The following is a 25,405-nucleotide window of genomic DNA, read 5'->3' as shown; positions in this document are numbered from 1 at the left end:
CCCCTCATGTCCACTGATCTGCCTACCGGCAATCAAGACACGGGGGCGTCCGCCGCAGAGATGGAGCCCCTCACTGCGGTCTGGGGCTCATCGACAGTGGCACCCGCAGAACCGGAATCCCGCGCCATATCAGGCCGAGATCCGGTGGCGGCAAGAGACGCGGGAACGGGGCCCCACGCTATACCAAGCTGGGGCTCCCGGCTGGACCTCACCATGGTTTCACCCGCGGAAGATGTCCTAGAGTTAGACTAAATGGAGGACAAAGAGGATACCTCTGAGTTCCTCCTGTCTGACTCGGATGAGCAGGAAGACGACATCTTCATGCCATCGGCTCAGGCTGCAAAGCCGGGAGTGATGGCTGCTCTACCGGGCGATAGCACACCAGCTTCGCCCTGTCTAAGCATGGACCTGCAGGCCGTGTGTCAGCGCGCCGCGTCCAGGCTAGACATCCCGTGGCCCGAAATGGCCAAGGAGACCTCCAGGTCCCGTTACGAGGGGAAACTTTTTTCCCAAACAACGAGGACAAAGAGGCAACTCCTTCCGGTCTTCCCGGAGATGTTGGATGAGGTGTCGGTCTCGTGGAGAGACCGGCCCTTTAGCAACAAGGCCCCAATCCAGGGTGCCTACTCCCTTGACTGTGACGGTATGGAGAGGCTCGGCCTGCTCCACATACCACCTATTGAACCGCTGGTAGCAGCCCACCTCCTACCGAGGATGGGCCAGCCACCAAGCAGGAACCCCACGCTGCCAGCAAAAACGGACCGATTCCAGTCCACCATGACTGAACGGGCCTACAGAGCCGCAGCATTGTCCGCCAGGGCTCTGAACGTTTCCTCGATGCTAACCGCGTACCAAGCGGAGCTCTGTGAGGATATGTCGAGCAATCCTGGACCGGTCACTCTGGACGAGATAGCCACGGTCACAGACATTTGTCTCCGTGTCCAACGCTGCACCGTCCAGGCCACGGGCAAGGTAATGGGGATCATGGTGGTGCAGGAAAGAGCTAGATGGCTCAACCTCACCAACCTCCCAGACCGGGAAAAGGAAGATGTGCTTGACATGCCCATCGTTCCCGAGGGGATTTTCGGCTCCGCTCTTGCTTCCATGCAGAGGAAGTGCGAGTCGAAAAAGAAGGAAGACGAGGCCCTCCACCTCTGTCTCCCTCGAAGGGTCCAGCCGCTGCCTTCGCAACAGCGGCCCTTCGCCCAAGCTGCACCGAACTCTGCTAGGTTCAAAGTACCCAGGCAGGAGATGAGGGCGAGTTGGCCTAGAACATCTCCGGTTCCGGCTGCAGCCCAGGCTCAGCCAACCCAGAATTTCGGCCAGCAGTCGAGGAAGAAGAAGCGAGCGGCCTGACAGCCCCTCCTTCTCCCCTCCGTGACAGAGCTGGAAGTTCTTTCCCCGGCTCTAAATGTGTCCCCTCCGCCTCGAGAGATGCCTCAACGTCATCCTCAAGTCCGCATAAAACACATGTCACATCTTTCTTGTCTGAATAAACCATTTTCCGCTGACGCATCCAGGCTTCGGCCAAGGGTGCAGCTCAAAAAAATGAAAAGAAAGACAATAAACAGTCCGTTAACTATAAATCCCCTTCTGAGAGCAGCTACGGCCTCTCTCAAAAGGCGGATAATAAACGGGTCTGTGAAGGCACCACCGCCACACGCATGTGCAGTGCCGGTTGGGGCTTTAAGGGCACTACCGCCACACGCATGTGCAGTGCCGGTTGGGGCTTTAAGGGCACTACCGCCACGCGCATGCGCAGTGCCGGCTAGAGCTGTAATGGACAGCCTGCCAATTCTTCCCCTTTTGAGAGCAGCTACGGCACCTCTCAAAAGACGGATTATTGATGGGTCCGTGAAGCCACCGCCACACGCATGCGCAGTGCCGGCTGGGGCTTTAAGGGCACCACCGTCACACGCATGCGCAGTGCCGGCTGGAGCTGTAAAGGCACCTCCGTCACGAGCATGCGCAGTGCCGGCCGGAGCCGTAAGCGTGACATCCCAGCTGGCTCTAAGGAGCATACAGCAGGAGATACTCACGACGTCTGCCTGGGCTTCTCAAAACAGTTATAATGTATCTGTTTTCACAAACCCAGAGAGAGTCAACCCATATTCTGGAGAGAGAGGTTCTCTCTCTCCTAGAAAGAAGGGTTTTATCTATAATGCCCACCGAGCGGAGTCAGATTACGGAGGAAAATGTCCTCGTAAAGCACCCACTCAACATGGGCCTCATAATAAAACTAAACCCCGAACGCCACGGCGTACGGAGAGTTTTGGTTATTATGTAATGCGTAGTGGCACTACACCCGACTTTGGGACGCGCCTACGGGTGCTGTCCTTTCAAGGAAGGTGGTCACCACGGACACAGGCCAGACAGGCTGATAGGGGATTTACAAAGGTCGCCCGGTGAGAGGTCTCTAGAGCAGAGACTTCCAGCGGGCACACGTAAACTACCCGGAGCTTTTAGCGGTGTTCCCCACCCAAAAACGCTTCCTGCCTTCTCTCAGAGGACATCATGTCCTCGTGAGGACAGACAACACGATATCGTGTATGAACCGCCAGGGGAGGTTGCGTTGTCTCCAGTCACACACACTGGGACACAAACTGATCCCTTGGATCAGTTTGTGTGCCTTGTGTCTCCTCTCTCTGGGAACGACACAGGTACCGGGAGTTATGCACCTAGGGACAGAATTACTGTCAAGAGGTGCACCACTCTATGCAGACTGGACTCCTCATCCAAGGATCGGGAGTCCGCTGTGGGTGCGTTACGGCGGAGCCGCGTTAAGTCTGTTCGCAAGAGGAGAAAATGCTCAATGACAGCTGTTCTCTTTAATGCACGATTTAAACGCACTGTTAGGCGGGGACGCACTCGTACACGATTGACCTCTGGGTCCTCTGTACACGTTCCCACCCCTGGCTCTGTTACCCCTAACTCTGGCCAGAGTGAAGGAGCAACGCCACACACTTACTCTGATGTTTCCACCCTAGCCCGCAATATACGGGCTGGCGGGGATATATCAGCTGTTGTGCGGGCAGCCATGGCAGCCCCCACCACGCAGGGACAGATTGTCTCAAGCAGGGGGGGGGGGTTCCTTTACCCACGCCCGGAGCGCAGGGCACTATGGGCCTGACCAGTGAGTGGTACAATCTGAATACAGTGGGACTCCCTCAGAAGGTGATAAACACTATTCAGAGTGCGAGAGCTTCCTCCACCAGGTCTCTTTATGACTGTAAGTGGAGGGTGTTTGAGGAGTGGTGCCTTCAAGAAGGACACATCTCTTTTCAATGTCCTGTCGGGGTGATTTTATCATTTCTACAGGACTTGATCGAAAAACACAGAGCTTTCTCCACGATCAAGGTGTACCTGGCTGCTATTGCTGCATGCCATGTGGGCTTTGAGGGTAAGACGGCTAGCCAACATCCTTTGGTTTGCCGTTTTATGAAGGGAACTCGCAGGCTCCTCCCTGTCTCCAGGTCGCTGGTGCCCTTATGGGACCTGGCAGTGGTTTTAAATGGGCTCAACATGACCCCATTTGAACCCCTGGAAGGAGCTGACATGAAACATCTGTCACTCAAGACAGTGCTGTTACTGGCCCTGGCATCCGCTAAACGGGTCAGTGATATCCATGCACTGTCTGTACATCCCTCATGCACTCAGTTCGCCCCAGGACAAATGAGAGTGTTGTTGAAACCCAACCCTGCCTTTACACCAAAGGTGGTTGGTTCGTGTACCCCAATTGACATTGAGGCATTTCCTCCGCAGCTGGTTTCCTCCGGGGAGCAGCAGCAGGATCTGTTGTGTCCAGTCCGGGCTTTACACATATATATGGACAGATCAAAAGAGCTTCGTCTTAATGACCAGCTCTTCGTGTCCTGGGCTAAACCTCACAAGGGTAAGCCTGTTACTAAGCAACGACTATCCCACTGGATCGTGGAGGCGATTGCTTTGGCCTATACGAGTCAGAATCTGCAAGCACCTCGGGTCTGCGGGCTCACTCGACTCGAAAAAAATAAGTTTTAACAACATGTTTATTTATTGACTTTTCATTCCTGTATAATCATTTTGCGCAAAGATGGCACTGTTTGTCAGAGCACTTCATCCTTCTGGGATTTCATGAAGAACAGCTCCAACGCCTGTGTGTATGGGAACACCTCTGGTGCTGGTCCATTAACTGCAAGTGTTTCCGACAGATCTGTTTCCCACATATATGAAATATACTTGGGGGGGGTGGTGGTAGCGGGGGGGGGGGGGGGGTGAGGTGACGTGCAACAACATTAACCTTTCTGTTGGTCGCTTGTTAGCAGACCCTTCACGCGATGGCAGAGCGATAGCCCTATAGTTTAAATCTACTACCCACACATGGAAATGGGTTACTTTAAAAAAAAAAAAAAAAATGTATTTAGGAACCTATCCATGTGATATTTAGTGGGGGTCGACCTCAAATCCTCTAGGGGGTCCAGGGGCATGCCCCATCCCGGTAAGATTTTATTTTGGAGTTAAATGCATCAATCTGGTGCATTTTGAGGGCAAAATAAAGAGACTAGATCTATGGAAACACCTATATTAAACGGAACTATATACATTTCAATAATCATAAAATCATGGCCATAACCAATACCATACCATTTCCAATATGAAAAAAACACTGAAACTTGTTTATTAATTTATTTTTGGTTCATTTATAGTTGTGAGTGTGTCTGTGCTCCTGAATCAGCCTCTCCTGTCTCCCTCCTCTCCCTCCTCTCCCCCTGCTCCTCTTTGAGGCAGCAGAAAAGACTAGTTTTAGCTCTCAACAAGTTTTAAAAGTGTATCTTACCTTTTTTCACCCAGTTAACTTTTTATTTATTTATTCATGCATATTTTACTAATCACATTACATTTCATTTAGCTGACGCTTTTATCCAAAGCGACTTATAATGAACGATTACAGGGACATTCTCCCTGGAGTAACTAAGGGCTAAGTGCCTTACTCAAGGGCACACTAGTGAACTCACAGCCTTCCGATCTTCAGCCCACCTCGCTATCCATTAGACCAATCACTACCCTCTCAAATGGAAATATGTGTTTACATAAATGGTGACCACACCGTTTGAGACCCACTGAGAACTTAGACTAAGTTAACTATCTAAACACTCAGAGAGTCCTTTACCTCACCTGAGCTGAGGTTATCCCGAGCTTGAATGACACACAGAGACCAATCAAGGGCTCTGACTTATGATCTGTATGACAGTGGCCATGTCGGCAGGCCACATCATGTGGACAGCCAGTCACCCTGTGTGAGGCAGGCCACTTAACAGGCCAGAAGGAGGCGAGATCAGTGCAAGGGAGCGAGGGATTATTGTCCACAAGTTAATCGATCGCAGATGGCGTTGTGGTCATGGACGAATAAAAAAAAAATTATTAAAAAAAAAAGAAACCTAAATGGGTCGCGAAATATACTTGGGCAGCCGTTAATATACCTGGGCGGCCCGCCCAAGTATAGTCTATGTGTGGGAAACCCTGGGTTACTTACGTAACCCCAGGACTCAGAGTAACATGAAGTGAGATGTCTCACCAGACGGCCCTCCTTGCTATGGTGAAGCGAGAAGAGGTGCTTATTTTGAATGACGCATGCGTCGTGGCGCAGGCTACTTATAGGGGGTGATTTCCCCTGACGTTGACGTCAAGATCACCAGCCAATCAGGATTGGCGTAATGAGATTGATGCTTCTGTTTGCTCCGCGATGAGGCGCATCCCATAGTGAGACATCTCACTTCATGTTACTCTTAGAACGGGGGTTACGTAAGTAACCTATAGTTTTCCTTCTGTTCCCTCATTTTTCCCCACTCCAAACTCTCGATGGGCATTATTGTCATCACACACAGCTGCAAGTCATTTATTAGTATCCTATCAGCCGTTGATTTGCAGCTGCTTCATTCCAGGCGGCACATTATTGAGAGGAAATTCTGTTCAATTAACAACCCATGGATTTAGGCTCTAATGTATGAGATGGATACCATGTGGTCTCTCAAGGCTCAAGACACCCTTGATGATTTGTTACAGAAGTTATATTGCTGACTCTGTGTTTCTAACAACATCTAACCCAATGAGATCTTAAAATAAGTCCACTTTTATCATTGAGTGTTCCTGTCTGTTGAAATGACCTTCAGGCCACGTGGAAACATAATTTTGTCATCCATTGTTGTGCTGCTTTAATTGATGCTTCATGTACATTTTACAAAGCCATATTAATGCCACTTTAATAAAAAAAATATGGCTGCTCTAGGACACTTAATCTCCTCAACACCATAATCCATACATGTGAAAATGAAATGAATAAATAGATAACATGGGGACATTATGCAATATCAAGAGCTGTTGATGTTTGGAGACTGGAGCATTTTCCAGGAAAATGGCTCAATGTGATTTTATTTTTAAAATGTATTAATTCCTTCTTTTTTTTACATATAAAATACAATGAAGAAATGCCTTTTTGCTTTCATGAAAAACGTTTGTTATCTTTGAACAAAAGATGATCAGATTATGACAAGGTTATGAATACAGTACTATGTCATGCAACATACCACATACTGTAGTAAGCTGATAGGACTATAGCTGGTGAATGCACAGCGACTGGTCTGTTTATCTGTGTGAAAACAGAACTCTGTAAACTGTTTTCTCCTGTTTGTTTCCTGCTGTTTCTCAGACACAGCTAGGAGCTATGGCCCCCTTACTGCTTTTATTATCTCTGTCTTTTCACTCTATCCCATCCTCTCCCTTCCCTTTTTCTTTCTTTCTCTTTGCGCCATGCTGTTTCTTGTTCTACTCTAATTCCAACTGACTGAAATTGGAGAGAGCACAGGTAGATAAAACCTGAGCCTAAAGAAAGCAGGGGAGACCAGTAAGGGATGATGGAGGGATGATGGAGGGATGATGAGGGAGGGATGCTGATGGAGGGATGCTGAGGGAGGGATGCTGACAGAGGGATGCGGTTGGAGGGATGCTGATGGAGGGATGCTGAGGGAGGGATGCTGAGGGAGGGATGCTGAGGGAGGGATGCTGACAGAGGGATGCGGTTGGAGGGATGCTGAGGGAGGGATGCGGTTGGAGGGTGCCTTTAAGAGGGCTGGAAAGGCCAAAAGATATCAGGAAGTCACACTGAGGAGAAAGATGATAGGAGTCCTGCTGGGCAGTTTTATTTCTCTTTCTTGCGTACTCTGACTTTCTAACAATGTTTCTCTTTTCTTTTTACTCCAAAAGGTAGCACAATATTTGGTTTGAAATACCTTGCATCATGATACATCGTGATCGAGTTGAACAGGATGATTAGAATACATGTTCTTATTATCTTTGTACTGCAGGAAAAAAAAGTACTATAAAATAGGTATTAGATCATAGCAAGGAGGAAGAAGGATGTTTTGACAAACGGAAAACAAACGTACAGATGTAAATTGCATTGTGATGGGTCCATTTCATTTAGTGTACCTTGTCTCCAGGAGTACAAGGCACCATATGGTCGTCTTTGTGTTAACAATATCCAATACACATTGTATTCCCCCTTTCCAATTGTTTTGAATTGCAAATAAAAAGTTACTCCATCTAATGAGTTATTAAGAACATCTATTTTTCTATATAGGAACGGAAAGTGTAGCTACAGTACATGTGAGCTACAGTACATGTGAGCTTCAGACGGCTCAATACATTTCTTGAAATTGGCCACATGGAGCCTCAGCTGGAAGGAGGGTAAGCCAGGTGAAGGTCACAGGCAGGTTGAGGGGGGGGGGGGGGGGGTAGGATTCCCTGAGGTTCACTGAGGTCTTCCTCTAAATTGGAGGAAGAAGCATTATTCTCTAAACTGTTCCACTGCCTGTCTCAGTTTACAAACAGCTAACTGGAGTACTTCAAACAAACACAAAAAGCAACCTGCCCTCTTCCACAGAGCAGACAGTAGCTTTATTGGCAGTGCCATTTGCTTAAACATGCTAACCATATCTTCCTCTGAATTAATGTGATTTAAGGTGAGAACCAGCATAATTTGTCTAGATTAGATATCTTCTTGTGAAGGGCATTTTCAGTGTTTGCTTAAGCAATGCTCGTACTGTACTACCTCAGTATATCTCCATTAGCCTTGAGGAGTGCTAATGACATATTGTGTACTAGGTTACTTACTTTGTCTCCATTAGCCAAAGTGTGAATGGTTATTAGTCTCGCACTGACATGTGACACACACACATGCACACGCACACGCACACACACACACACACACACACACACACACACACACACACACACACACACACACACACACACACACACACACACACACACACATATACACACACACAGACTATTGGCACACACAGTATTGGCTTGGGTGATTTGTGACCCCTTTCCCTCCTTTGCTGCCATCTCACTTGTATTGATTTCCTCTCGTCTTTTCCTTCGTCTCTCCTCCTTTCTCTTCCTCCTAATGTTTCTCTTCTCCACTCTTCCTCTTTCTGGCATCAATCCCACTCTCTTCTACCTTCTTTCCTCCACCTATTTCCTCCTTATCCCATCTATTTTGCTCCCTTTCTCTGTCTCTTTCTATATACAGTATATCTTACTCTTATACTGTGATGGTTGGATTTGAATGATTAACAACCATTGAGATGTATACAGGAGGACAATGAGTTTCTCTGTCAGTGACTCCTGCTCTGTGTTTGTCTGTATCAATGTATCATACACACAACTGTTTATGTGCGTGTTAGTGCGGTGTCTGTGAAAAATAATCTCTTATATTGTGTGAAATTGTGTGTGTATCTGAAATGCAGTTCTCTTTGTTTGTGTTTATTTGAAGTAGACTTTTTCTAGTGTCCTGAAATGTTGCGGTTCACTGCCTCTTCAGAGCTACTGAAAGACATGAGTGTGTATGTTTACTGATGTTCACATGTATACGCACGCACGCACGCACACACACACACACACACACACACACACACACACACACACACACACACACACACACACACACACACACACACACACACACACACACACACACACACACACACACACACACACACACACACACACACACACACACACACACACACACACACACACACACACACACATGAGGTACCCAAACATGGACCAGGAGGGACTGTGATGATCAATCAATGTCACTGTGGGAGCCATTCAGAGAACATACACACACATGCATGTGAACACACACAGTCTACTGTATGCATTGAGTGTCTTCAATTGGTCACAGACCAGTGACTGTGTTCTGTCAATGTCCTGGATGATTTCCCCCCATAGGCGAAGAACTCATTCAACCGTTGCTCTCTCCCTTTCTCACAATACCTCTCATCCTGTCGTGGTTTTACCCTTTCAATTTAGTTTCCGCCTTTCTGTCTCCATCTTTCACTTTATATTCTTTCAGGTTATAAATGGGACATGTCATGTTGAGCACTGGCTGCAAAAATGTGTATCCAAATGTCTGACTCAACTGACTTTATGATTTTGGATTTTCACATTTATGTTGCATTTAATCACTGTTGTATTTACATACAGTGCCACTTTCATGAAAATAGACTGTAGCTCAGATATACTTTAGATAATGGTCTAAAACTCTAAATGAACAAATATGTCAAGGTCTAGAGTGACTATCTTAAATAGCACTGATTTTACATTAAGACTTGACTACTGTGGCTGACCAGGCAACACTATCAAACCACTTAACTGCGTTCATTTTAGCAGAGAATGTTTAACAACTTTTACAAGGCTTTTTTCTTGGAAAGTTCAAGTGGAAAAATACAGAAACACTCCAGAATAATATCAGAGCTCAGACTCTGTGGCTTTTTAATGTGACCGGGCTCAGTACTTCTGCTGACTGATCTCTCTGTTTTCCTCGGGCAAATAAGTATGACTTGCTGTCTTCACTTCAGTTTCTAAAAACTGATTCCCTTCTCATGACTTGTGTCACTTGTCAGCGGGCATCACTGATTGTCACCATGAAAAATGGTCCTTTGTTCTCAGTTGGCCTCCAAGAAAGGCTAAAGATTAGACCATCTTGATTTATTGTGAAACTCTCTAGGACAAATGTACAGTAACAGGAAATGATGTCTGAACACAACAAACCAATGTTGTCCTTCCTTGGCTATTATTTGGCTATTCTGAAGGCTATAGGTTATGATTCAAATTGTCACACTTATAAAACCATTCGGTGACATTTCCTTCCTTTCTTGATGACATTTGACCTCCATTTATTCTTTAAATGTGCCCCCTATCTTAAGGTATCTACAAATGCATCTATTAGCCTTTCAGTTGCGTGTAATTATAAGGGTAAAACATTTTCAGGTTAATGAATTCACTTTCAAAAACCCATATATTTCAAACACTTTTAGTTGCTCACCAATAGTTCAATGGGATACACATGTTATATCTACTTTCTTTTGGAGTTAAATATACAGTATTTGGCATTCAACACATTTGCTATTTTTAAAGTACTGATATGGTATGTTAGCAGCAGAAGTTTGAGGTAAGCTACAAAGCTTGAATGAATTCCTTCAGGGAAGTTGAGTTTTCACTTACAGCTCCTCCACAGGTGGTAGGTCACAGCGCAGGGTCACTCACTGAACAACATCCCTGGAGCTGGTTGGCATTCAGTGAGCTGCTCACAAACATGTCAGCAGAGCAGAGGTTTGCGGGACTCAAACCTGTGTCTCTTGATGTATTTTTCTAATATAAAATAAAGGAGAGTACAAAATAATATATTATTTTAATTGCCCTTCTTCAACAAACATCCCATTTGTTGCAGGGCTGCTTTCGTTATCTTAATAAATTCCCTGGTTGTATCAATTCTGACCTCATGCATTTGCATTGTGTCGGACTCTTTCCCTATGTGGCACTGATGAATGAATCAAAGCTAGCATTGACTTTGTTGGTATCCTCTGTTTCTTTCCCCCAAAGGCCTGTCACTGATCACATGTAAAGGGCACAAAGCTTTTGAGTGCTTTCCCCCTGTTCCCTTGTCTCTTCTGTTTTTCCAAACCATTTAACCTTAACCCCTGGTCTCTGTTGTTATGTCTCTCCTTGACTGGCAAGCTTTCTTTCATATGTATTTTTCACTTTTCCTTTCCATCTCTGGTTCTTCTGTTCTAAAGGAAGACTTAAATTCCATACATGTTTTTGTATGTTTCATCATCTAGTATGTAGATAGTTTGTTCCTATTGCATGGTTTGAAGAAAATGATGAAGGCACAATTAATTGCCATATGCAACAACAGGAATCTGTAACTTGTTTACTGGTGTAGACCAATTTGCATGAAAAGTCCTATTGTATAGGAATGTTTTGACACATGTTTTAATTAACCTTCAGCCCTTCCAATGTTTCAACGTGCAGCAAAGAAACAATTCTACCGGTTTTTTAACCATTCTTTAAGTATTGCATCCTCCTCATCACCTTTACATTTAAACTACATGTGTTGTGGACATTCAGTTTAAGCCTGACAAACATCTCTATATACTGAGATATAACATATTTGTAAATCATTCTAATCAACTATGCAATGTTTCTTTATTTCTTCTTTCTCTTTGGATTTTTTTATGAATGTTTCTCAAAGTTCCCATTTTTCAGTTAATAAAGTCCAGACCTGACAAAGTACATTCACCCAAACGTGCATTTTTACTCCCCAGCTGACAAGTAAACTTTGTTATTGGAATTTACACTTTAGGACTCAGAGAAATATTCAGTGGTAGCGCACAGTCTTATGATTGACAGAAATGTTTGTGACAGTATCCACTCGTCTTGATACCTGTCTTCCATTTTTCATCTACTTCTTTACCCTTACCTCCCTCAGCTGACAGCCGTGGTTTTGTTGATGTGAAGCACTGTCATGCTACAGAGACCCACATGTATACGCTTGTCTTCTCTTAAGAGAGAGATATGACGCTCTGAGCTTTGTATCCAAAGAAAACAAGACACCGAATGTTCTGGGACTTTTTAAGCCTCAGGTAAGTTGGTTGTTCTCTGCCCGGCAACTCTTGCTGCGTGAGCTTTGCATTAGCAAACATGAAGGCAACTGGGGCTTTACCGGTTTCAACAGCACACATCTTTCTCTTCTTTATGTGAAGTCCCACTTTTGTTGTTTGTTTGACATACTTTTTTATTGAAATGACAGTGAAGGAAAACAAGGGAATCTGTTTTCATGGAGGATTTAGATAGGTGTCAATTTGTGGTGTAAAAACTATGACATACTTTGTTCCTGTTGTGAATTGTAACATTTACTCCCAAGCTGATATGAAAACACACCACTTACATGGTAATTACTAATATATGTAACTGTATGACATCCCTTTATCCATCAAATTACAATAATTGAATCTAAAAACAGTATAACTCACAACAGCAGATTTCATGTCTGAGATATTGGATATTAACAGAAAGTATTTCTACCTGTTTATTTTACATCGAGCTCTGTTAAACCTTGGAATTAATCATCGGATACAGGCACGCATCGCCAAGAGGAATAACGTTCCGGTTAATTTCTCTGCACTGCTTCAAAGTAATACTTCCCCTTGTTGGAAATCTTTGTATATGCAAACAGCCCAATACAAAACATAACAATACAAAACAAATTCTCACAGAAAGAAAGTAACAATGTGTTAAATATTGCCAGCATTGTAAACTTTCAATACATGAATTATTGGATAACAGCACAGTCAAAGCAGGTGTGACTTCATTCTGTGACTTCACGATGTACATAACTCTTTTTTTATATTTATATAACAAATAGCTGTTTGCTGATATACCGTTGCTCTGAATGCCCGGGCCTACAGTATGTTATACATTTAAGAATATCAGGTTATTGACTGCTGATCAGGTTTCTGAAGCTGGAAGTTAAAGGATTACTTCAGAGCATGATGATTCATTTGACAGCTCCTCTTTTCCTTGCAATTATTGCCTCCCATCAATACAGTGTCAGGTTTGTGTATCTTTTTGTCTTGAGTCTGAGTAGTTGAACACATTTCGTCATTACAACCATTGATTTCGCCTGCTTTGAAACCAACTCAGCTCTCCCTGATGCTCTCTATTTTAGTATTATGTCCTGTCCTTGTTTTGTCTCCCTTCCTTCTGTCTGTTTTCTCATATCTCTGTAACCCCCTCTGCTCTACTCGGCTTTCTTACTTTTATATCTCTGTTTCAATACAAGCAATACCTTGCAAAACACATCCTGGTTTACTCCTCGGTCATCCATTAATGTTGCCTGTTGCAGTACTCCAAAATATATGATATTGTACTGAAATAATTGATCTTGACAAATATATGTTTGTTTTTTCCACCCAACACTTGATTAGGAATTGATGAAGAGTAATATAAATAAGCAGAACCAATAAAGTTGTATCAATTCCTTACATAAGTACAACACAAAACTACTGTAAAGGTTTTTACTCCTTTAGTCCTTTCCTGAAAGAACGGTTCCACTCCGTAGTATTATTCTCTAATCAAGACTAATATCAGGGGGTATACTATTTGCTACTTTCCGATGTATCATGCTCTGATTATCTCATGGCTCATTTTAACTTTTCACTTTAATTGCCGTCCTACCCTTTTTACTTTAGCAGTTGGATGTCCACTGGTGTTCAGCTCTTTTCCACTGCCCACTTGTTGTCTCAGCTTTAGTCCTGGGTTACTTGCTGGTTATAATTGCCACTTTAGTTGCCATTTTGTTGCCTCTACCTATCTTGCTGTGTCCCCTGTCTATTTTGATTTCAGCTGCAAAGCCATAACAATATCCCTTGTTCCTAGTTTGCTCGATAGGCCTACTGGTGTTCACACTAGTTGTTTATACTGCCTCTGCTCTTTGCTCTATAGCTTTCCCCCGTACTGGCTATTATCTCTTGTTTTGCCAGAAGAACTTTCCACAAGCTTTTTACTCACCGCTCTATTTTCCTCTTTGTGTCCGTTATCAATCTTTATGGTATTATTCTTACTCTAAAGCCATGTCTCCCCATCTCCCTGCTAGCTTCTACAAAAGCTTTCGTTACTTTTCCCGCTCTTTTCCCTCATGGGTTTTCTTTAAATCTCTTGCCGTCCTTTAATGGCCTCTGTTCCACCAAAATCCTGCTCACTGGATTTCACATTTTTACATCCTCTCGGTGCCGTTTGCCTTTAAGCTGGCATGCTTACTTACTGTCTTTACATGTCTCTAGTGGCAGGAACCTTCTGAGAGTCTAGTCTACATAAGTAAAAAGACCAAGTTAGATGTGTGAGAGATTGTTGCTTGGGTCCTTGTCTCACTGCTGAACCTGAAATAAACTGCTGAGATATTTTTCTCAAATAATTTACCATGGCTGCTCCCAAGTCCCCACTTACTTGACCTACAACTATCTCCTTTCCCTCCTCTTTTTCCTTTCACATTTCTTCTCCCTCTTATCCTGTCATCCTCTCTCTTCCCCTCACTGTGCCTCTCTCATGTTGTTTATCATTACTTTTACCAGTCTTCTGTTTCTCTCATTTCCCTCTCCTCTTTATTTCTAGTTTTTGAGCTTAACCCTCTCCAACATTTGGTCCCTTATACTTATTTTTTATTAATTCTTCCTTTACTTTGTCATGCTTTTCAACAATAGTCTTAATGTCTCTTTTTCTCCCTGCTATTGCACCTGTGTTCTATTTGACCCTTTTCTTTGTCTCCCGTATTTTCATCCCGAGTTTATTTGCTGCTTCTCATTGACTATTTTTCTCTGCAGTCCTCTCTCTCTGTGCTCCCCTGTAGTCCTATCAGTTGGGTGCAGCTTTTTTAACCTCACACTTCATACAGAGCTGCATTCAAAACACCCAGGAAAAGGAATGAATAATATGAGATAAGTGGGAGAAGTGCAAAGGGCCAATTCCACAAAGTTGACATTAAATCCACAGTGAGTCTCCACAGTTGAGTTACCTGGGTTTGTAAACATGCTGCATATATTATATTATTATCCTCTCCTTCTATTTAGTTACTAAGATATTTACTGTGCACAGATCGGGCTCTGGCCTCTTTAGCTAACATACAAGCTGTATCGCCAGAGTATAAGCTTACGTTTTTCCATCAGTGGCTCAGTGAGAATTGAAACTCGTGACTCATTTACCGTTTGAGGCACTCGTCTTTTGCTTGAATATGATTCCCAACTGATATTACAAGAGATTCAACTGTGCTTTTCCTTTCTTCCGCAGGTCTGGTGGTGAGAGAAGCCAGTATAGAAATTACACGGCAGCAGGTCGAGGAGCTGTTTGGCCCTGAAGATTTCTGGTGTCAGTGTGTGGCCTGGAGCTCCGCTGGAACGACCAAAAGCCGAAAGGCACACGTCCGTATTGCATGTGAGTAAAATACTGCAAGCACGCATGAGAGGTTTGAAGGTACTGTTCACACATGAGGAAGCATGGACAGCATGGATTTAATCATTGTACATATACTCACCAAAAGTGATTATGCTTAATAACAACATAACAGGATTGTTTTCAACAAACATAAATGCAAATTCATTCAAGTTGTTGTCCCTCCCTCAAATTAAAAATAGATGTCCAGCTAGAGAAGCACATACACAATCCTTCATGCACACACAGGGCCTTTTGTGTGAATGATTTCTGTCAAAGGTTACCTCTTACGAACTGTTTGCCTGTTCAATTATTTAATATGAACCAGCAGCAGTAGGCGGTGATAGACCTCCACAGGCAATAGGATAGTAAACCAGGCTATAAATGAGATGCAATTAAAAACAGTACTGCTTAATTAATCCATTGCATCAGGTTCTGTGAATCCCTCAGTGAGTATGGACTATAGAAATAAAAATGTGATATGGAGAAGTAATTACAGAACAAATGTAATTAGTAATGCTCTAAAAGAGAACAACATATGCATATTTAACTTTCTCTTGACATGCAGAGGCACATTAGTGTAGTAAGTTCTCATAACACTCCGTTCGATGTCTCACTATGGAATGCGCCTCATCGCGGAGCAAACAGAAGCATCAATCTCATTACGCCAGTCCTGATTGGCTGGTGATCTTGCCGTCAACGTCAGGGGAAATTACCCCCTATAAGTAGCCTGCGCCCCGACGCATGCGTCATTCAAACACCTCTTCTCGCTTCAGAGCACATCTCGAACGGTAGCCGGGCTAGCTTAACATTCCACAGACTGAACCCAAAGCTAATTTTCGGTCGACGGGCATTAGCCGGCTACCCTATTCTCTCACAGAGGAGTATTATAGTCAACCTCGCCATTCTTCCTCTGGAGTAAGGTAAGGTTTTGACTTCAAGTTAGCAACACACCAGTTGCTAACTTGTGTTTTTTCCCTCACTACCGACACCACGGTAGCAAGGACACTTTTTTCTTCTCTCTTCCACGGAGGAGAAAAGGATTACAGGAATATTACCATACCAGGTAATATCCTTGAGAGAAAAAGACCAACGCTGTCCTTTTTTCCCCCGGATTAAAGACAGATTGGTAAATACTTTTTTCTCGAACGTACCTGTCATGAGCGGACCCTCTCCACGCCTCACGGCGAACGAGATGGATTCCTCTCCCCCTCACACCAGAGGAGTCAGGAACTCGGAGGCTCGGCGCTGCGGTTGCGGGTTGAAAGTGTCAGGCACAGACTCACACCAGATCTGTTCGTCCTGCCTCGGGCTGGAACACGCCCAGGAGGCCATCGACAACCCCGGCTCGTGCGGACATTGTGCCCGCCTCACCGTGAAGAGCCTCCATCGAAGGTTAGCGCAACAAGTTAACCTGTCGGGACGGGAAATCCAAGGATCGAGAGTCCGCTGTGGGTGCGTTACGGCGGAGCCGCGTTAAATCTGTTCGCAAGGGGAGAAAATGCTCTCAGGGGTTCAATCAGGATTGGCGTAATGAGATTGATGCTTCTGTTTGCTCCGCGATGAGGCGCATCCCATAGTGAGACATCTCACTTCATGTTACTCTCAGTACTGGGGTTACGTAAGTAACCTATAGTTCTTCCTTACTACAAGTTTCATATTACAAACTTGACTTAAGGAAGAATCTTTGAAAAATGGTTTCACTGAATGATTAATGGTGGGGAATGTTCTAAACATTTTAGCTCGATGACTTTAGTCTACCAGCATTAGCTTCCTGTTATGGTCTGGTGAAAATGTAATTTGACAACTGGGAGTTTCACTATAAGGTCACCAAAAGAATACAGGCCAGACAAAGCCCCAGCACGCTCAATATCACTCCAGCAGACTGAGTTACCATTTCTCACTGCATACAGAGTGATCACATGGGGAAATCATTGTAGGATTGTTAGACTCAAACAACAGTGCAGGGGGAAGAACATTTTAAATCCCGCTGTGAGCGATGGTCGCTTGATGGCTCTGCAGCAACCATGTGGCAAGGGAGTATAGATGTTTGATGAAAAATAAAAGATGTTAGTATTTTAATGTAAGCTTCATAAAATAGAATGGTTTGTTTCTTTAAAGCTGATTTCACTGGCCGACTGATTTGAACCCACAACAGTAGTTTAGCAAGCTTCATTGCACCGGTCAATTCAGCCATGTAAGACAATGGGGACTTGTCTGAGTGTTCGGGTTATAGAAATTCAAGCGGAAAATAAATACCAATAACAAAATTGACCCCACCACCCCAGTTTACCTGGCTTACACTGACTGCTTGAGTGAACTCTCAAAAGGACAACTGGGGGCTTTGATGTAGTCCATTCAGCAGACCCTCAGAACAAACTGCTCACATCCCCATATTTAGTACTTTAACAGACCACTCTAACAGACACGCACCCTGTAAATTGTGTTTTCCCATGTTGGTCTTATTCCGGCTGCCGAAGAAAATCCATCATGTTGACCATTATTTTTCATCCAGGCTATTTTATTTGGCTGTAAATATGTCTCACTTTTTTCAGACTGATTCACTTATTATTTTAAGCACTCACTCACAAATGTATTTATTTTGTATATTGAAGAAGCTAACGAAAATACACATTTTGCTAAGGTGTTCAATCTTAATAAAACAAAGAAAAAATGCTAAATGTAAAATAAAATTATAAAAACAAACTCACACGCTATAAATGTATATATGGATCACAAATTATGTATTGAAGATGTTACACACCGTAGTAGGACTGTTGATATAATAGTATGTTTCGTAAGATTGTACCTGTACTGAATTATTTCAATATACGGTAGTAAATACAGATTTTTACATAAGCAATAAGAAAGTTAGCTGACATTTACATAATTTACAATACAATATCCAGTTGTGAGGCAGGACCACTTCTACATATTGTTGCAGTTAATTTGGCCTGAAAGACCATTTGACTTTAGAGCCTCACTACTCCGTGCATTTCCATCGGTATGTGAGGATGTTTTTCTGTCTGTCAGCAGAGAGTTAGTGACACAGTCAGAAATATCCTTCTAAGCTCCACTAATAACATTCTCGAATGGAATAGGCCCTCCTCGGGGTGCCATGAAAGCTGGGTAATGTGCTGTTTTTGGCTTACGTTGGGGCTGATACACGCTGAGAGACAGATGCAGGCGAGCATACGTATACAGGCTTCTGAGAATCTCTGAGGTAAACATGCAAATATAGCAGCACAGAAAAGCACACATACTGAGAACTGAAGGCAACGTTGTTCATGTGATGTTTGTGTCTGTCTCAGTATGAAAAAAAACTACAAGTCACCTATTTTAAAATTACTTTGAACTACGAATAAGCTAAATTGTTGTTTTTGCTTTACTCATTAATTTGGACCGTTTTTTGACAGCAAGTAGTCTACATTAAATAATACAAAAACTCGACCCGGTATCACAGCAAGACGTGAACATGTGACGATTTACCATGCTGGGAGACGTGAAGATGTCAAGATTTAACGTGACAGTTACACGATATTGTTAACCCATGTTAACCAGTGGAGAAATACCCGGAAATGCCAAGCAAATGCTACCCCGACGGTCGGATTTAAATTGAAATGTGAAGGAATGTGTGTATAACAAAATACATCCGTCATAAACGAAACCGGAAACAGACGTAGGCAAGATCCTCAGTTCGATGATTGGATGGTTTAGCCGCAATGCACGCTGGGATTTGGTGTTTATGCGATTTGAAATCTGAATTTTTTTTTTATCCAATTAGTAGATAGGCTGTATTTACACCTGTATTTACACCATAACGGTGCACAGCTGATAGAAAGGGACACCTGGTGGTTAAAGCACATTATTGAATTTTATTATTAGATATTAATAGGATCCCTATAAAGTATATTCATTACTCGTTATTCTCTACTAATAGTTCATTAAAGACTGTTTCGGTTTTGTTTATGACGGATGTATTTTGTTATACACACATTCCTTCACATTTAAATGTACATGTTTTTAAATATAACTACGGTTGTAGTTGAAGAGTTTGTAAATAAACATGAACCGAAGCTGTTGCCTGGCAACGTAATTGCACAACGTCACGTCCGTTAATTCCACATCCACACACATGGATTAACATCGATTTAATACATTAATGTAGCCTTTGTTTCTGCTAAAAGAGGTGTCGACCAGCTGGGGCAACAAGAAAATCGTCCGTCGGGGTGGCATTTGCTTGGCATTTCTGGGTATTTCTCCACTGGTTAATATGGGTTAACAATACCGTGTAACTGTCACGTTTGAAGGAACGAAATTGTGACTTCTTCACGTCTCCCAGCATGGTAAATCGTCACATGTTCACGTCTTGCCGTGATACCGGGTTGCAAAAACTACACAGTGTTGGAGGATGCTTCGAAGAAGGCTTTAAGGCCACTAGATATAAGTGAGGAGAGAATATGAGAGACCTCCTGCTTCTTTTTGACTTTACTCTCTTATCTCTCTCTCCAGATCCTTGTCATTCCTTTAGTTTTTCTGTGTAGTGTGTATTTTTCTTCTCACTTTGTCCGTCCCTCCGTCCTTCACTTTCCCTCTGTGCATTATAACAGTGATTTTTCCCTTAACCGGATCTGATTACACTCATCCCCCTCTTGCGATAACCTTTTACTTCAAATCGACCCAACCTCCTGACCTCCCCTGCTTTCTGCTCCTATTTGGATCTACTGTTGTGATTAAAATGCTTCCTGGCAGCTAGAGCTTGCTGAGCAAAGTGTCTTTTCTACCATGCCATGCAATAGCAATTCAGCATTTCTCTCCTGCATTCCCATCCCTTCTTCCCACACATTTTTTCTTATTTCCCCTCTCCCATTGTCTCCACCTCTTTTTGTTTTTTCTTTGCTCATTATATGCTTAATGTTTTGTTCTGTTTCTTGTGATCTGTTATTTCCCCTCTATGGTTCTCATTCTCAAGTATCTTCAGGCTGTTTTAATAACTGTTGAATTAACACTAGAAAGCATTATCCTAATATACAGTTTGTAGCTGGATAATGATAATCAGTGTTGTGGCGGTGAAAGTGTCAAACACACAATCAATACATCTCAGAGTGATTTGTTGCTCTTTTGGAGCAGGGCACTTTAGCTGAGTTATGGTTGTGCGCAGGCAGCCTAATTCAAGTTTATGAAGAGGGTGAGACAAACACACACACACACACAGCATTGCAGGCACGTACACAGACGTAGCGAATACAGACACCTAAATACACACAAATGTGCACGCAGTGTCAGTCCTGCTCTTTGGCCCTGCAGCTATCGGGTCAAGTTGTTCTCCTTCAATGGATTAGAAATATGTCAAGGTCACATACGCACACACACACAACCACAGGGACACACACATTTCAGATGATGGCAATTTGTTCTGCCACCTTCCACTGAGACATGTGTGTGCATAGCAATCAGAAGTCCAGACACTCAGACACACAGCAGCCCAGACAGCTTCTTGTGTCAACTGGAAAATGTACTTTAGAGAGTTTCTCTTCTGTTTTGTCTATGATGCAAATGTCACACTGCAGGAAGTTAGGTTTTCCTTCAATCATTGATGAAGTAACCCAAGGTAAACAAAGCTCAACAGGGATTTATTGTGTTAGAGTTAAAGCATTGATTAAAAGCAAACTCTTCTACACTCATTTTGGCTAAAGCCTGCATGTAGCTTACAACAATATAACCAGGCATTTGTAACCCAGCAACTGGAAACAACCACAGTGTGTTAGCCAGCCTTTCTGGGAAGAAACTGGAGCTGCGGCGCGGAAACCAAGATCACGCAACAACCACAATCTCATTGACATTTGTGGATTTTCTGCATAAAACTGCATGCTAGACAGTTGTATTAATGCACAGTCAAATTAAAATGTGTTTTACCCAAAAGATCAAATCCCTCCTCACTCACTCTGACACTTTTGAAAACGCTGCCTGTGGAAAACCTTCAGTGTTTTGCTCTGTATGACATCATCAAGAGATTCTTGGTTTCTCGCCTTGAGAAAGACTTCATGATGGTCACAAACACTGTAAAAACATTTATATAGTGAGAACCCATAGTATGTGTGTGTGTGAGATGTCTCACCATCGCTGCAAGCCACAGAGCTTTTTTCCAGATGTCAAGGACTGCTTCAGCGCACTCTTAAGTGTTGGAGTGGTAAGCCACAGCTGATGTAACCACACACATTTTAAGTCACTTTCCAAAGTCCGATGTGAGAAAATTAACATGTAAGTATCAATCATCATTATACTTACGTTTTAAAATAAGGGAAGGGAGAAGGGATGGCTAATTGACCCATGGAGTCGCTGAATTGACTACCAAAACCATATGCAATGTATTTGTCAAAGTATATTTTAACATGAAATTAAACCTAAACGAACTGTAATATTTTGGGTACGTTAACCTTAATCTATTTTCAGAACTAAATGTATAAATGTCTAATTTAGCTATCACAATTTCATAGGTTACTACAACTAACAGTCTAAGGGGAAGAACATTGTCAGGATGTCGACACAAACTGATGTACCCAAATGCAAGACCCAGAGACAAAGTCTTGAATGTAAAAAATGTAATTTTAATTTCACAGATCAAGTAATCCCTCTTAACAGAGTACGTACTGGAAATAACAAAAGGCGCTCACAAGGAGGAAAAAACTAGGCATAACAAAAAGAGAACTTAAGAAAAACTTAAGCCTACAAAATGTACTAAAGAAACAAAACCTGACATGAGTGAAAGCGATCATTTCTGAGCTGAGGCTTGGCACGACCATTCGGAGAAACAAACAAGACGAACTGACACAGGACAGGGGAGAGACAGGACTATTTAAACATGAGGTGAGTGGGAACAGGTGGAAACAATCAGGGGCGGGGCAGACACTGATGATGGCCGGAGGAAGAAACAGGGCCTGAAATGAAAGACAAGAGGTAAGTACAAAATAAAACAGGAAATGACAGACAAAATACATAAACATAACTAACACATTTGACGAGACACAACAAACATGTGAAACGTAGAGTTTAATTTGTAGATTTACAGATTATTATGTTTCATTCAAATTAAAATATTAATGTTAATTTGTTTTCATTATATTTTGAAAACATATTTTCTTTCTAAAGCAAACACTTTGTTTTATTTCATTTGTTGTGCTCTAGAATGACAGTGCCATGTCAGCAAATTGAGTTGTTTACTTCTTCAAAACTTGTCTGAGGATGGGAGGATCTTGTCTGACATTTAGGGCTGATCACAGGTTGGGAAGTGTTCAAATGACAGGGTGGAGAGTTCAGTGAAAGAACTGGTCTAAGTGGAAAAAGAGACTCTCAAAAGTCACTTAGAGAAAATGACTTCCGAAATAACCATGCTGAAAATGATACTGGGTCACACTCAAGATCAAAGAGTACCTTGCCTTAGTTCTTTCTTTCCTGATATTGCAGATCCCATATGCGTTTTCCTTAAGTCCCCTCTCAATACAGTACACAGTCTGTACAAAATGCACAATTAATACATATTTCCTATAGATGTGTAGAGAATTGCATACAGAAAGAGAGAGGCTGCTTCAACTGCACTTAGATATGCAGCTCCAACATGAACTATTTCATTGTGTACAACTTTGTTTTCATTTAGAGAGGAAGTCTCGATGCCATTTATTTGGATTTCCAGAAAGCATTATACTGTACCTCACAAAAGATTACTGAAGAAGCTCTATGGGCAGACCCGGCGTCATGGGCGGGCCCCATGGGGCCGGGCCCGCCCATCCAGGATTTGGGCCCGGCCATCCAGGATTTGGGCCCGCTGTTTTAATCAGGGCTGAATACAACATTTTAATTGTTTTATTATTATGTTCAGTGGCGGCGCCAGGGTATACTTGGGTAGGCTACAGCCATACCAATAAATGGCTTAGCCCCACCATGAAAAATGATTTTAAAGTAAGCTAAATAAAGTCCGCGAACTCGCGCGGAGTAAATTGCACAGACAGCAGTTAGTAAGATTGATTTCAGCAGTCACTATGTGAAAACTTTTGTCACGTAGTGATCATCTTCTCAATAGAACATCTTTGATAATGTCTTCTGGCCAATCAGAATCAAGATAACGACGTGGTGTTGTTGCAGGTTTTGCTGTAGTTACAGTACATCTCTATATACATCGATACAACATTACGTGTTGATTTCTATCAACACGTAATGTTGTAATTAAATAAGACTCCACGGTTTGATGATTGATGTGTGGGCTGTCTTTCATGTTGACACACAGAACAATGGGGGCTATCCACCCTTATCCACAATGTAAAGTAATTCACAGCCTCTTCCCTCTTCTCTCTGTGAGGAGCAGCAGGTTCAGCTTTCAGAACACAGTAACAAAAAACTAAAATGGCATTCATTTGTTTAAATATGTTGTGTAGTAATAGATTTATTTATTTTTCTTCTCAAGAGAGGACCAGAATGTGTATTTTATGTTAGTATTTCAAAAAATCTCCTGGGGGAGAATCTCCCCAGACCCCCCTGCAGGCGTTGGGTTTTCAGCATGTCAGCTCTTTCACAATTCAGTTTTCCCGGGAAATGTAAGTTTCGGGGTGGGCCCGCCCTGGTACATCAAATGCCCGCCCAGAGACGTATGTCTGCCGCCGGGTCTGTCTATGGGTATGGTATCCGTGGAGACATACTCACCTGGATCTCAGACTTTCTCAAAAACAGGCGACAGAGAGTCATTGTTAACGGGAAACCATCTGGATGGTGCCCAGTTCTCAGTGGAATTCCACAAGGTAGTGTCCTGAGTCCTGCACTGTTTGTCCTCTCTATCAACGACCTACCCGATAATGTGAGCTCCATGGTCCAGATGTTTGCAGATGATACTAAAGTCTTCAAGGAAATTAAGTGTAAAGAGGATGCAGAAAAACTCCAGTCAGATCTCAGAGAAATGCAAAGATGGTCCGAGTGTTGGCAGTTCAAATTCAATGCAGCAAAGTGCAAAGTAATGCACTTAGGAGAAAATAGGAGTATAATATGGGTGATAATTGGGTGATAATTCAAACACTATAAACATATCCGAGACTATTGTTGACAATACCCTGACATTTAGTGACCATATCCGTCGGGCAAGTAACAAAGCGAATGGTATCCTAGCAATGATCCGCAGATCATACACTTATTTGGACTCTGACGTAGTACGTAGTTTATACATCTCTCTTGTACGGCCACTCCTCGGGTATGGGAATGTCGCTTGGTCCCCCATGTACAAAAAGGATGCTGAGCTCATCGAGAAAATACAGAGAAGGGCAACGAAGCTGGTTCCAGAACTAAAGGACCTACCATATCAAGAACGACTGCAAAGTCTTAAAATCCTGAGTATGTATTATAGAAGGGCGAGGGGAGATATGATCGAAGTTTTCAAATATCTCCACAACATCTACAAAACATCATGCCCAATACAACAGGATTATAACACCAGGACTCGTGGACACTGCCTCAAGTTGAAGAAACAGTACTCAAGACTGGCTATCCGCCGCAACTTTTTTAGCCTGCGTGTGGTTAACTTGTGGAATGATCTGCCAGAAAGCGTTGTCACATCCAAGACGCTTAACTGTCTCAAATCCCGCCTCGACCATTACTGGTCAAACATCACCTTCACTTTGGACTATGTGACTGTTGCCAGCATCCATAGTAAATAAAGAATCAGTGATCTACTTATTTATTTATGAGCGACTAAAAGGCCTTAGGCCTATTACAGCCGTATCCTATTGATTGATTGATTGAATACTAATGTCTTCAATTTACATTTATTTTTTCATAATGGTCATTAAATGTTACCTTGCCCTTGTGTGTGCTTTATCACTCACATCATTTCGGGGATTTTTCTAAGCCAAAGATCAAATTGTTTCCATTGCATGCCATCATGTAGGAAATTGGATGTCCAAATTATCCCCCCTGACACTTAAGGAGAGTACTTTGCCTGCTACTTTCTTCCCAAGCAGCTCACATTGCTCTTTATTGCTTGAGCAGCTCCACCAGGGGAAACCGTTATGATTTGTCATGGGTAGCATGCAAGCAGAGACACCCATTT

The 25,405-nt window shown here is 43.0% G+C and overlaps 1 protein-coding gene across 2 annotated transcripts in view; it reads left to right on the top strand.

The window, feature by feature from the left end:
• The window catches only part of LOC117452086 (netrin receptor UNC5C-like), a 243,835-nt gene that overhangs the window by 119,048 nt on the left and 99,382 nt on the right, over positions 1 to 25,405 (top strand). For both annotated transcript variants that reach the window (XM_034090541.1, XM_034090540.1), the window contains exon 3: positions 15,178 to 15,321. In XM_034090541.1, coding sequence (XP_033946432.1) covers positions 15,178 to 15,321 — 144 coding nt within the window. The remainder of the gene's footprint in view (positions 1 to 15,177; positions 15,322 to 25,405) is intronic.

This window comes from Pseudochaenichthys georgianus, chromosome 9, assembly GCF_902827115.2.
Source record: "Pseudochaenichthys georgianus chromosome 9, fPseGeo1.2, whole genome shotgun sequence".
NCBI classification, from domain to species: domain Eukaryota; kingdom Metazoa; phylum Chordata; class Actinopteri; order Perciformes; family Channichthyidae; genus Pseudochaenichthys; species Pseudochaenichthys georgianus.
This window is presented reverse-complemented; position numbering and strand designations above follow the sequence as displayed.